The 14,273-nt window shown below is 45.7% G+C and overlaps 1 protein-coding gene across 2 annotated transcripts in view; it reads right to left on the bottom strand.

The window, feature by feature from the left end:
* Nucleotides 1–725: 725 nt before the first annotated feature.
* lamb2 (laminin, beta 2 (laminin S)) overlaps nt 726–14,273 on the bottom strand; it is a 36,740-nt gene continuing 23,192 nt past the window's right edge. For both annotated transcript variants that reach the window (XM_049016378.1, XM_049016377.1), the window contains 13 exons: nt 11,363–11,587; nt 10,723–10,940; nt 10,447–10,543; nt 9,338–9,710; nt 8,793–8,977; nt 8,345–8,586; nt 7,165–7,368; nt 6,557–6,701; nt 6,100–6,307; nt 5,596–5,737; nt 5,322–5,498; nt 4,722–4,881; nt 726–2,990 (listed from right to left, as the gene is read on the bottom strand). In XM_049016378.1, coding sequence (XP_048872335.1) covers nt 2,854–2,990; nt 4,722–4,881; nt 5,322–5,498; nt 5,596–5,737; nt 6,100–6,307; nt 6,557–6,701; nt 7,165–7,368; nt 8,345–8,586; nt 8,793–8,977; nt 9,338–9,710; nt 10,447–10,543; nt 10,723–10,940; nt 11,363–11,587 — 2,513 coding nt within the window. In that variant the 3' untranslated portion in view covers nt 726–2,853. The remainder of the gene's footprint in view (nt 2,991–4,721; nt 4,882–5,321; nt 5,499–5,595; nt 5,738–6,099; nt 6,308–6,556; nt 6,702–7,164; nt 7,369–8,344; nt 8,587–8,792; nt 8,978–9,337; nt 9,711–10,446; nt 10,544–10,722; nt 10,941–11,362; nt 11,588–14,273) is intronic.

The following is a 14,273-nucleotide window of genomic DNA, read 5'->3' on the forward strand; positions in this document are numbered from 1 at the left end:
TTTCGCAAAATCCGTGTATCATTCGTTTACTCCTATTTTACGCAGCCCCGGAAGGGACAAGGAAGGGAAAAACAATCGGTGTTGGAAAAAAAACAAAAAACATGCCCTTTTGTGAGATCTCGCAGAGGTGACATGCACTTTTCCGAGATCTCGCAAAACTTTTCCATGACCATTAATAACAATACAATACAATACAGTACAAAACATAAATTTCATTTATGGACCAATAGGTATAAACCTAAAGGATACAGGCATTCCATGTAAAGTGTGCTTTACGCATTAAACTCTGGGGGACAATGCACAAGATGTAACTTTCATACTATGTTTTTTTTTTTTTTTTTACTTTACTTTACATTGACTTCCAACTTCTGGCTAGCTACCTGAGACTAATGCTGCGTGCACAGAAAACATGACGTTTTCTCTCGGTGACAAATATAGACTTATCAAAATGTAAAATTAGAAATATTCTGTAAAACCCATAGTAGTCGTGCACTTAACTTTGACTTCCGGCTTTGCAGCCGCGTTTTCAAGAGCACAGCATGAACGTAACATAATTAATTCGAGAGTCCTAAGTAGCAAATTGAGAGCAAAAAAAAAACATTAATTGTTCGCAGATTTTAGGGATTTTATGAGCTCGATTTGTTATTCTCTGGACACGTTAAACTAAAGTATGTGCACGTGTTGTGGTTTTTTTCTTTCCCTGTTATTCAAGAGTCAGGAGCCGCTTATATAGATTTTCAGATTGAATCTGTATTGCAACAGCGAGGTTACAACCAAGGCTGGACATCCTGCAGGAGTGTGTCCCATTGCGAATCACACTGATTTTTATACACTTTTCATATCTCTTATCAGGATATTCGTCACGAGGGTTTTCCAAGCATCATTTTTCTGGATCATTTGCTATCATTGCGCCTCCTTTTCCTGGCCTCTGATATTCATCGCACCTGTGTGATGAGGCTTCCAATTATTTACTTTATTATCTAGTCGCTTTGAAAAACGTGACCTGGGCAATATTGTTACTTTACTTTTGGCGAGGAGCCCAGAACTACAGAGGGAGAGCAAAACCTAACAGGTTTCTCTAACAGTAACAATAACAAGTTTTGGCAGTTTCAGATGGTCCTGAGATGATTAGCTACAGAACGTAATATTCTGGGCCTTCAAAATAGTGATAAGCTGCGCTAATTAAGTACATATTCATACATGAAAGGCTAACATAAGATAGCTAACGGATACAGAAACTTCCAAGCCAAGACAAGGTGCTAATTCATACGAATTTTCAGTAACATCACAGTAATTGGTCTGCATTCTCTGAAGGTTACAAGGTTGCATTCTACACAGTTTACACCCGCTTCTGGTTACACCTTCTTAATGATTCCTGATTACATTCTCCATGTGTTATGTAGCGCTAAATAATATTCCATACATGATTTTGTGATTTAGTACAATAATAATAAAAACTGTCTGTGGCCCTTCCAGGGCTGTGTCTGTGGGTGTGTCTGTGTGTGTGTCTGTGTGTGTGCACGCGCCTTCACATTATTGACACATTTATTCATTTCTATCCATCTAGTAATTCTAGAAATTGTAGAGGTTGGGGGTGTGTGGAGAAAGTATAGATTATATGGGGGTTGAACAGAAGAATGGATGAGTTATCAAAAATGTAAAGGTACACGATGTTTTCTTATTATTGCAATTTTATTAGAATGAATTTACCTGGAACTGTAACAGATGTGCTATAGGACACTTTGTTTTAAGTAATTGCTACAATGTGTAAAATTAACTGTGGCCCAGCTTCAACGATTTCATTGCATAAGAGAGTTGATGTAGGATGTGCTTACTTTAGGAATAAAATATGTTATGTCTGTTGTCTTTTCTGACTTTCTGATTTGTACAAATATGTACAAATACACACCAGCTGCTCTGTTTCAGATGAACCTTCGTCTCATCAGGCTGGTCATCAGAACTCCAGAACTTTCCCACATGTCATAATTCCCATAATTGTAATCTGAATGCCTTTTCATATCATATTTTTCGGGATGCTTAGTAACATCTATCACCCAAAACCGATTGTATTTAACATCTGGTATATCAAGTTATATGTATTCTCTTTGGTCTTTTAATGACTAGAGTTAAAAATGATCTGTTATTCGAAGAGTAACTTTATAGCATCAGATATATTGCTGCAATAGTAAATGTGATGGCTGGTCAGAACTTTCTTGTTGTGCATAAATTATTTATTGTTAAACTTTTTAAAAATATATAACATTTTATGCACTTCATAAGTTGTGCTAAAAACAAAAGAAATTCAAACTTTTAAAATAACTTCTACTCACTGCCTTGCCTTTATAAACAGGACTTCCTTTTACTGCATAACTAAGATAAGGTAAGAAATATTGTTTCTTCCATACAATACTATCATCCTCGGTACTAATGTATTCTTCTTACTTGTCATACCTTTGAATGCTTGAACTCTGTCATACCACCTGTGTAGAGGAAAGTTTAGCCACATTTGTCTGGCAAAGTAAGAATTCAATGAAGGCACAATAGAATCCAGAACTTTCGTGAAAATTCTGGTCCTTGGGGGCTGCTGCTGGTTTTCATTTTAAGTTATTGCTTGATGCCTAATTTCAGGTAGCAAAATCTACCAATAAAACCCAGCTGCAAGCCTCAAAGAGCAGAACCAGACCATTTTACTTTGAACACAAAAGACTACAGTTTTTTTGGTTGCAGTACCCAACATCATCCACTAGAATGCAGGGTTTACAGATTCAGCACAGTGACATTCGGTGGTTTGAGTGTTTTGCTGTTCGCAGTAAAGTGCAGTCCAGTCATGATTGAGTGGACAAAGGCTGGTTGTTACTGGCATGTATTATAAATTTGAATTTGCTTGTTGATGTCATTGAGGATGGCCTTCATTTTGTCTTCCAGTCCATCAAGCTGCCTAGCTTTTCCCTCTAGTATCTTCTGATTGTCCTCATAATTTTTCTCCAGTTCTAGAAGGGAAATTTGGGGATATCAATGAAAGCGAACAGATAGTACAGTTCAGCCAATGAGATGAAGGTAGCTACTGGCTAGACAGTGAGATAAGGGGAGCTCCTGACTAGCCAATGAGATAAGGGGAGCTCCTGACTAACCAGTGAGATAGGGGGAGCTCCTGGCTAGCCAATGAGATAAGGGGAGCTCTTGGCTAGCCAATGAGATAAGGGGAGCTCCTGGCTAACCAGTGAGATAAGGGGAGCTCCTGACTAACCAGTGAGATAAGGGGAGCTCCTGACTAACCAGTGAGATAAGGGGAGCTCCTGGCTAACCAGTGAGATAAGGGGAGCTCCTGGCTAACCAGTGAGATAAGGGGAGCTCCTGGCTAGCCAGTGAGATAAGGGGAGCTCCTGACTAGCCAGTGAGATAAGGGGAGCTCCTGGCTAACCAGTGAGATAAGGGGAGCTCCTGACTAGCCAGTGAGATAAGGGGAGCTCCTGACTAGCCAGTGAGATAAGGGGAGCTCCTGGCTAACCAGTGAGATAAGGGGAGCTCCTGACTAACCAGTGAGATAAGGGGAGCTCCTGGCTAACCAGTGAGATAAGGGGAGCTCCTGACTAACCAGTGAGATAAGGGGAGCTCCTGGCTAACCAGTGAGATAAGGGGAGCTCCTGACTAACCAATGAGATAAGGGGAGCTCCTGGCTAACCAATGAGATAAGGGGAGCTCCTGGCTAACCAGTGAGATAAGGGGAGCTCCTGGCTAGCCAGTGAGATAAGGGGAGCTCCTGACTAGCCAGTGAGATAAGGGGAGCTCCTGGCTAACCAGTGAGATAAGGGGAGCTCCTGACTAGCCAGTGAGATAAGGGGAGCTCCTGACTAGCCAGTGAGATAAGGGGAGCTCCTGGCTAACCAGTGAGATAAGGGGAGCTCCTGGCTAACCAGTGAGATAAGGGGAGCTCCTGACTAACCAGTGAGATAAGGGGAGCTCCTGGCTAACCAGTGAGATAAGGGGAGCTCCTGACTAACCAGTGAGATAAGGGGAGCTCCTGACTAGCCAATGAGATAAGGGGAGCTCCTGACTAACCAGTGAGATAAGGGGAGCTCCTGGCTAGCCAATGAGATAAGGGGAGCTCCTGACTAGCCAATGAGATAAGGGGAGCTCCTGGCTAACCAGTGAGATAAGGGGAGCTCCTGGCTAGCCAATGAGATAAGGGGAGCTCCTGACTAACCAGTGAGATAAGGGGAGCTCCTGACTAACCAGTGAGATAAGGGGAGCTCCTGGCTAACCAGTGAGATAAGGGGAGCTCCTGACTAACCAGTGAGATAAGGGGAGCTCCTGACTAACCAGTGAGATAAGGGGAGATCCTGACTAACCAGTGAGATAAGGGGAGCTCCTGGCTAGCCAATGAGATAAGGGGAGCTCCTGACTAGCCAATGAGATAAGGGGAGCTCCTGACTAACCAGTGAGATAAGGGGAGCTCCTGGCTAGCCAATGAGATAAGGGGAGCTCCTGACTAGCCAATGAGATAAGGGGAGCTCCTGGCTAACCAGTGAGATAAGGGGAGCTCCTGGCTAGCCAATGAGATAAGGGGAGCTCCTGACTAGCCAATGAGATAAGGGGAGCTCCTGGCTAACCAGTGAGATAAGGGGAGCTCCTGGCTAGCCAATGAGATAAGGGGAGCTCCTGACTAGCCAATGAGATAAGGGGAGCTCCTGGCTAACCGTTGAGTGGGTCAGTTCACACACCTGCCAGCCTCTGAAGCTTGTTCTGTGCGTTCTGTAGCAGCTTTTTGGCTTCGTCCCGCAGTCGCTCCGCCTTCTTCTTTGCATCTTGGACCATCTTGGCCTTGCGGTCCACTAGGTCCTGCGCCATCCGGTACTTGTCATTCAGCTCACCATCCAACGCCTATCCGGCACAAACAAGGAAAGGCAAGGCTTGTGAGTGCAGTCGTGTGGTGAAGTGGGAGATCCGCCGTTAGACGAACATCTACATCATGGTGGTAGAACATGAAATACAAATATGGCTCTTCCGCCACTCCTTTGACGCTCTCGGCACGATTCCTAACGTAACCAATCAAAAAACCCACTATTTCTACTATTTCTATTTCTGCAGCCTTTTCCTGCTCCCCAGTATCTAAATTCATAGTACTGTAAAGTTTATCATATTCTCATAAATGTGACTACAGGAGGACCTAGTATGTCTAACATATCCATAAGACAGAAATCACCTATCATTACATTATGGGATCGCGGCAGCTTCCAGTAATCAATATAATCAGAGTAGTTCTGAATTCAGTTAAATGCACTTGCAAACTAACAAAGAGAGCGGCTCCCACACGCTTTCACCTGCTTGGCCTCATTGGCCTTATCCCTTGCCATGGTGGCCGTTTCCTCAGCACGTGATGCTACTAGGCTGTTGTTTGCATGCTTGGTCTTCAGAGCCTCGATCTGCCGGCTGAGGTGGCCCAGGTGATCCATGGCATCATTCAGGTCTTTCTCCCTGGCAGAGGTCTCTGAATTCACCTACACATGAAGCCATGCAGTGAGAACGGGCTGCATCTGAATTGCTTTTGGAGTCATAGACCTTCTCAAGCCACCTGTGAACTAAGCAGGTAGGTACCTGCGCTATGCGATCCTCTGTGCTGCCGATGTCTTCCTGGGCACGCTGGATGGCCTTCTCGGCAGCAGTCTGTGCCTTGTGGGCATCATCAAGAGCGTGTTTCACTGTTTCCGCCACCGATTTGACGCTCTCGGCACGATTCCTACCGTAACCAAACAAAAAAACCCACTATTTCTCTGGCCTTTTCCTGCTCCCCAGTCTCTAAATTCAAATTATTGTAAAGTTGATCATATTCTCATAATTGTAGCTACAGGAGGACCAGGTACATATCCATTAGACCAGTGTTTCTCAACCCAGTTCTCGGACCCCCAGCCAGTCAAGCACACTGAATAACTGGTATGTATGTATTCAGACCTGGGAGAGAGCAAAAGTGCAAACTGTGTGGGGATTCCCAAAAAGTGGGTTGGGAAACACTGCATTTGACATCCCTCATCTCTGTTTATGCTCAATATTTTGTCTTATGCACCAGACTACACCAGTTTTCTGTTTAATGCTGTCGCTCACTTGGCCTTCTTGGCATCCTGCAGAAGCTGCCTGGCTTTGCGCACATCGTCCTGCGTCTGCTCCAAGATGGCGTCCACGTTAGACAAGCTGTTGACCTTGTCCTTGATCTCGCCGGCTAAGTGTCGGATCTGCTGAGGGGAGGCTGGGATGGTCAGCTCCAGAACGCGGGTAGCCACAGCCTCAATGCTGTCCGGATCGGCGCCCTCTTCTGCAGTGACAGGAACCGTTCTTTAAGCCCGTTGTTCCTCAGATTTTCATTTCTTTTGTGTATCAGATTTTTTTCACTTTTTGTGCATCAGAAAATCACAAGGTTTCTCATCTACGATTTTAATATAAATGTGCCATCTACAGCTAAGTAATTCTTTGAATGGTTCACTGCAGTAGTCAGGCTTCTGATAGTTGCAGCTTTATCCTCAAATCTACATCGGCTGTTGGTGTTAAACGTGTCGGTACCCACGTGTGAGGAAGTCACGGATCTCCTTGATGAGGTCACGGAGCTTGTTGTTGGACTGCTCCACTTTGGCCTTGGTGTTGTTGGCCTTGTCCAGGGCTGCCTGGGCCTTTCCCTTCGCCTCCATCGCCTGCATCTTGGCCTTGGCCACCTGAGGAGCAACAATGAGATATTAACTGGGAGAAATGCCATGCCCATACACCAAATGCTCACCGTGAACTGTGAGGCTGTTACGGATGATGCAACAGACACTACAGTGTAAATTTCCATTCTCTTACACATTATTTATATGGTCATCTGGATATGGAAAGTGTTCATTAAACAATTAATTACAAACAACACCACCTTAAGAAAAAGTACTAATACTAAAATCCATACATTCATCTTCTACTCTGCTTATACAGTATGGCAACCTGGGCCGTATCTCACATAGCACAAGGTGGGCACACACACAATTTAGTGATGCCAATTCATCATAAACCCGAAACCTATGTAAGCGGGGAGAACATACAAACTCCAAATGTATAGAGCAGAGGTAGGACCCCAGAGTATTGGAAAGATCCATGTTTAATTTTTAAACCTGTGGTGATGGAAAGTGCTCCGCCTCTACTCACTTTCTGGAAGAGCTCCTCCACCTCAGCCATAGCCTTGTTCAGCTCCTTCTCAGCATGTTTAGCCCTCTCAAGCGCGTTGCCTGCAGTTGCCACTGCACCGTTGCAGTTTAGACCCCCGCAGTGCCTGTTTCCATCATCATCGCGGCAACCGGCGCCACCACAGGGGCTCTCATCACACGGCACATCGCCAGGAACGCCACAGACCTTTGGATGCAGTGGACAAAATAAAGAATACAGTACCTTAATATTACTGGCGGCTGCCCTTACTCAGATATGATAGCAGTGACAGGACAAAAAGGATGCAATAGAATGCCAAGATGGAATATATGTCAGGTTCAATATGTAACTGGAATTTAGATTTTTTTTTTTGTTATATTGTGATTGATTAGGATGTGTATACTCTATGCATGTGAATGATTAGGATGGGGGCGGCATGGTGGTGCAGTGGTTAGCACTGTTGCCTCACACCTCTGGGACCCAGGTTCAAGTCTCCGCCTGGGTCACATGTGTGCGGAGTTTGCATGTTCTCCCCATGTCATCGTGGGGTTTCCTCCAGGTTCTCCAGTTTCCCCCCACAGTCCAAAAAACATGCTGAGGCTAATTGTAGTTACTAAATTGCCCGTAGGTGTGCTTGTGTGAGTGAATGGTGTGTGACTGTGCCCTGCGATGGGCTGGCCCCCCATCCTGGGTTGTTCCTTGCCTCATGCCCATTGCTCCAGACCCCCCACAACCCAGTAGGATAAGCAGTTTGGAAAATGGATGGATGGATGATTAGGATGTGTATACTTTATGCATGTGATTGACTAGGATGTGTATACTTTATCCTCTCTTTTACATTTACATTTACAGCATTTAGCAGACGCTCTTTTCCAAAGCGATTTAAACACTACTTTGTCGTCCATGACTGTTCTTCGACAGTGAGTGGACAGTAATAGGGGTATTAGTCTCCTAGGTACTCCTTGAAGAGGTGTATCTTCAGATGACATTTGAAGACAGCAAGGGACTCGGCCGTTCTTTTGGAAGCCACATTCACACACATGGGAGACTTCTTCTCAAGCACTTTTAAAACTAATTGATTTAATTACTCTGCTGACCACAGGATCTGAACTCACAAGAAGATGCAAGTCCTTCAGAACAATGGTCAGAAGTCATCTTTAAAGAGGTTGGTGTTCACCCTGACCTTCTCATTGATCTTCTTTAGGTCCAGCATGTGTGTCTTGGCAGCCAGGTCCTGCAGGGCGCGCTTGTTCGCAGCATTCTTGCGGTTAAAATCGTCCTTCTTGGCAGCCATCAGGCGCTCCGTCTTCCGCCGCATGTCCGCTGACTGGGTGACGATGCTCGGCACGTGGGTCGTGGCCAGCTTGGCAAGGCGTTCCGCCTCTCGGGATTTGTTATAGGAGCTGCGGATGCTGTCATAGGCACCTGGTAGGAGTGTGGGTGGACAACACGGTGACGGTCACAAACTTTGTACCTTGTACGGCTTAACAGAGATCACACATTCCGGAAGTTTCCATGGAAGAAACTGTATTATTGCCGACCTTTGTGAACAGCTGCCACTTCCAGAAACCACCGATGCATCCGCTGTTGATGAATTGGGGGTGAATCTGCCCATCCCTTAGAAATCTTACCCAGAAAGTTGGAGTTCTTGAGAATGTCCAGCTGGTGGCTAAGCTGGTCAGAGGTCAGGTTGAGTTCCCTGGCCTCTCTCTCCAGGGCACTTAGCTGGCTGCTGGCCTCATAGTTGCCGTCCTGCACGTTGGTCAGCTCTGACTCCAGGCGATTCAGCCTCTCTGTAGTCTCACCAATTCGAGCCCTGGGAGGAAGTCATTTGAGTAGAGAAGGGGAAGATTGTGACTGTGGTGTACATATATAAAATTTGGTCTCCACAATGTGATAAAAACCGTGTTATTTTGAGTTTGGGACTACAAGGGGAAAGTCACTTTTATAAGAATCTGTGAATGCAATAAAAAAAAACTAAAAACAAGTCTTGTATTTTGTTTGGTTAATTATAGGTAAGGGTAAGACTGGTAAAGGTTGGGTAGGTGTTAAAGTTGTCATTGTTGGCAATAGGGTTTTCCCCAGTCAAATGAGTCCCCACAAAAATATGAATACAAATGTGCGTGTGTGTGTGTGTTTTGTGCATTTCCTGGACATCATGGCTGCTCTTCATTACCTGAGGTCCTCAGTCAGGGTCATGAGGCTGGTGATGGTCTCAGCTGTAGCATTGCGGCTGTTAACGATGCCCTGGACCTTGGCCAGCTTCTTCTCCATCTCGCGAAAGCTCTTCTCATAGGCGCCAGTCAGGCCAGTGAGCTGAATCTCATGGGCCCGCTCAGTCAGGGCTTTGGTACGGGCCACCAGATCCTGGACCACACGGTCCCAGTCGCCAAAGCACTGGTGGCAGGGCTGGCAGTCTGGGAAGTGCCCTGAGAAGCCGCGGGCACACTGGTCGCAGCGCACACCTGACACGCCTGGCCGACACACGCAGTGCCCGTTCAGGCGGTTACACTGCGGTGTCTCGATGCCACGCCGGTCACAGTCACAGGCTGGGGAAAGAGGGACGTGCTGAAGGTAGGTCACATGACCAGAGGCAGATCACATGACTGCAGATGACCGTGTAAACAGTGATGCACAGAACAGATGACCACACTAAACAGGAGCGACTCGAGCAGCCAGTACCATTTCAGAGATATCAATGTACAGTGCCAGTCAAAACATTGAACACGCCAAGTCACCTACAAAGAAGAGTGATCGTGCTGCATCACATGACCTGACCACATGACCTAAACACAGTACAAATGGTTTTGGAGGAGCTTGACCCGAGAGTGAAAGAAAAGCAGCCAATGAGTGCTCAGCACAAATTTGGGATCTCCTTCAGGATGACTAGAAAAGCTTCCCAGGAAGCCACCTCATGAAACTGGCACAAAGGAGACAGAATGGTCAACCAGTCCTTGGAGTTAAGGGCCTTGCTCAAGGGCCTAATGGTGGGATCACTCTGCTGACCCCGGGTTTAGAACTGGTAACCTTCAGAGTCCCAACCCACAGAACGGCCCCCTCCCATCAATTTTTTTTTTCTTTAATACATAATTTTTTTGGTCAGTGGATAATTTCATACATGTTATTTTATAGGTAGGAGAATAGTACAAATAAACATTTCTATGGGTAGGTGCAAACTTTTGACTGGTACAGTACATTAGCCACTGAAAGACTGAACAAGCAGATTTCCCCCATAGTGATTTAAGATGTGCTGAACTCACAAACAGCTCATGTGTAACAACGTACCTCTGCACTGGACCTTGGGATTGCCCCAGAAATTCTCTTGGCATTCTGTGCAGGTCTTTCCCCCAAACCCATCACGGCAGGGGCACTGGCCTGTAAACTGGGAACACACACCGGCCGGGTCGAACATACAATAGGAACACTGTGCTTATAATCACATGTATACTTACCAGGTTGGGACAGAGCTGGTTGTCACCCTGCAGGCCTCCAGTCCTCATAATTACAGGCAAGGTGAGATACCTTTATTACAGAGACAATAGGTCTGGTGGCGGAACGCACCTCATTACAGGAGGCTGAAACAGCGTTGATGGGGTCACAGTTGCAGGGTTCGCAGCCACGGCCGCTGGCCATATTCCAGTAGTTGGCGATACAGTGGTCGCAGGTCTGACCGCTAACGTTGGGCAGACACTGGCACTGGCCTGTCCCGCGGTTGCACACACACTTGTCCGGAGAGGAGCACTGTTTGTGCTCGGTGCCCAGGAAGTTACAGGTGCATTCTGGCAGAAAATGGTTTAATAAAAGTCCAGTTGTTGGAAGAACAGTGAAAAAAAATGACTAACTGCTGAAATACTGCAGCGCACTTGTTACCAACTCTACATAAAAGAGTGAAATACAAGAAGATAACAAGCTTAATATACACAGAGGTGTCGGGGGGGGGGGGGGGCATGTATACCCTGGCAGATTCAGAGGGCCCAGGACATTACAGCTGCCCCAAAATCTGCTGTCAACCCAAGCGGGGCAGGTGCCATTTGGTCAGGGGACTCATAATAAATGCTCAGAATTTATATTTGGGTCTCAGAATGTACATGTATATGTAATATACATATCAACAAAACAACAATCAATCAAAGTTACTGAATCATTCATGGGGACCAAGAATCAGGCGTCAGTGTGCAGGAGTGCGGCTTGGACAACTCACTCCTGCAGTTCCGTCGCTTGGCATCCCCGTAGTAGCCAATCTTACACATTCCACAGTCGGGCCCCTCCGTGTTGTAAAGGCACTTCCTGCACTCCCCTGTGCGGCGGTCACATGATTCCGGGTCGGTCATATCGATGTTGTTGCTGCACTGGCACATCTGGCAGCGGCCACCCGGCTCTGAGGGGTTGCCGTAGTAACCAGGGGCACACTCGTCACAGCGAGAGCCTGGTGACACCAGGGGGAGGAGAATGGAGGTCAGGTGGCAAGCGGGTAGCACAAGGGGGAATACTGGACAGAAAGGCAAACGAGAGATTTTCCACGCAGGGTTTAAATTTCCAGAACATCTTCAAATGATTTTCCAGAAGGTCGAACGCAGAGGCCCTGCCACACAAATGCTCCTGCAGACATGCTGCGTGACCTCATTTGGAGATTCAAGAGCACCCCGGAGGACTAGATCAGGAAAAAGGGTTTGATTATTCCTGGAAACGAACAACCCAGTTTGTTCTTCATTATCTCTGACTAGGACGTGAAATCTACAAATCTGAAAACATACAAATAACCTAGAAGAAAATGTATAGCAGATATGAAAAATTTAGAGACCATTATATACATAGATGGTGTACATGTATTCTTTACTAAATATATACTTTGGCATATAATTATATAAATCTGGGTATTAAATGGACATAAAATAACTTGCACATTAGGAGGCATTTTTATTAGTAGCGACACCAGATGAAGTGAAACACTGTTTAGGAAGCAGAGCTTAGCTCAGATTAAGCTGGGATCTACAGCGGGGCCTCCCCAGCTTCTCCTGTCAGAGTAAAATCGTCCCACAAAAAGAGCAGCCAGAAAAGAAAAACACTCCCTGCATTCAGGGTGTGTGGGGGTGGGGGTGTCTTACTGGAGCAGAGACACTCCCCACTGCTGAAATCTTCAGTGTTACAAGGAGGTCATTAAAAAAAAAAAAGAATTGTACTCATAGAGATAAATGACAAACTCACTATATGTCCATTGTTTTGACTCATATTGGCGTGAAACAAAATGTGATCAAAAAGGGGAATGATTTCACTGCAATACACTGCAAATTCACAGATTATTTAGAAATCTGGAGGCGTCTGTAGGTGGATTTTTAGGTCAGCGCAATAATCATCGGAAAATGTAAAGATTCAGCTGTGGAAAAAATTAAGAGACTGCAGCACAAATTTTTGTTTCACTCATTTTTCAATTTATGGGTGTGAGTCTGTGAATAATATACTGTATTTCCCCAACCATAGGCTGCAGATTGTACATTAATTTTACAAACCTGCGTATTGGGTGCGGCTTACTTAAATGGAGTGGTCTACCTAAAAACATGAAAACACATTCGCTAAAAGTATAATTCAGGGCAGAAAAAGATGACATACTCCACTGATTCCTTGAATTTAAATGTACTGTTTACTTGAAAAAATCAAAGATAGTGACGATGTTCATAGATACAGTTAAAACAAGTATGTCCACAGTTTGAAAAGTTTGAAAAGCATATGAATGGAAAAGTGTATGAATGAATTGTCCAGTAGATAAATGATGTCACTTAAGAATGACACCATCATTGGTTCAGTGATGATGCTCTGTCACTTGGCGCTGCTGTGGGAACGACGGAGTGAATGAACGATGCGGCTAAAAACATGGGGCGGCTTATCTTAGAGTTTTTAAACGTAAAGGAGCATTTTCTGCGGCTTATAGAATGGGGCGGCCTATAATGTGGGCCAGCTCATCGTTGGGGAAATACGGTACTTTTTCTGCAAACTGCAGTCTGGTTCTTCCCTGTTTCTCATTAATGAAGGGCTTCTTCCTTGCTCTATGGGACCTCAGTCCTGCTTCTAGGAGCCTGATACAAACTGTCCTAGCAGTGCATCTCAGACCTGCACTTAATGTTTCCCGTTCCTTTTGAAGGTCACTTGAGGTCATCCTACAATTCATGAGAAACAGTCAGATAAGTTGACGGTCATCTCTGGCATTAGAAAGTTGCTTCTGCCCTTTACCTGGCTGGTTTCTGGTCGTTCCCGGTGTCTCCTGCTTCACCTGATTCATATACACTGCTGTCTTAGAAATTTTGAGCCTGGAAGCAGCCTGCTGCTCAGCATAGCCTTCTGTCAGCCGAACCAGGATTAAACCAGGTTTTAAAAATTCTGATTTGTTTAAAAATATAGGGGTCTCTTTATTTTTTCTGCAGCTGTACATGTGCCCAAAGGAAAGGTAAAAAGAACTGAATGGAAGCTTATACTCACTTGTACATCCTGTGCTGCAAAATGACATGCATGAGTGCATATATTGCAGTAGTAATTAAGGTCACATCTAATATTGCAGTCAGACATTCCCCTGCTGGGGTTTTAGTGGATGTGGAGTGATACATGAAGCGAATGTTTGGTGTTGGCATGGTAGCCCTCTCTGGATAAACAGGTCATCTCCTCCCCTCCCGTATCCACCTGTCTCCTCCCATCTCCTCTCCTCCTGTCTCCTTCCTCCCCTTTCCTCTCTCCCATCTCATCCCCTCTAAACACTTCTTGTCTCCTCCCCGCTCCTCCCGTCTCTTCACCTCTCCTCTCTTCCCCTCGACTCTCCTCTCCCCGGAGGCACCAAATCTGTGACTGGCAGCAGTGCAGGTGACCTTTGCAAGCAGAGGTGACAAGTGATGGCCCAAGTCTGCTAGTAGACAACTAGTGCCCTCCCAAGAGGAGATCCTCAAAGACCCTGGATCCACACCTCAAGCGGAAAAGGATGTGCTGCTAAAACAGGTCCTGGGTCAGTTCTTAGGGTCACTAGCTATCTACATCATGATGAGGACAGGCTGTGGCATCATGTGAAGGGGGTGGCTAAAGCCATGCGGGCAATCAGAATTGGGTGAGGGGGTTTGAGACAGAGTTGGGGG

Source organism: Brienomyrus brachyistius, chromosome 6 (genome assembly GCF_023856365.1).
Source record: "Brienomyrus brachyistius isolate T26 chromosome 6, BBRACH_0.4, whole genome shotgun sequence".
NCBI classification, from domain to species: domain Eukaryota; kingdom Metazoa; phylum Chordata; class Actinopteri; order Osteoglossiformes; family Mormyridae; genus Brienomyrus; species Brienomyrus brachyistius.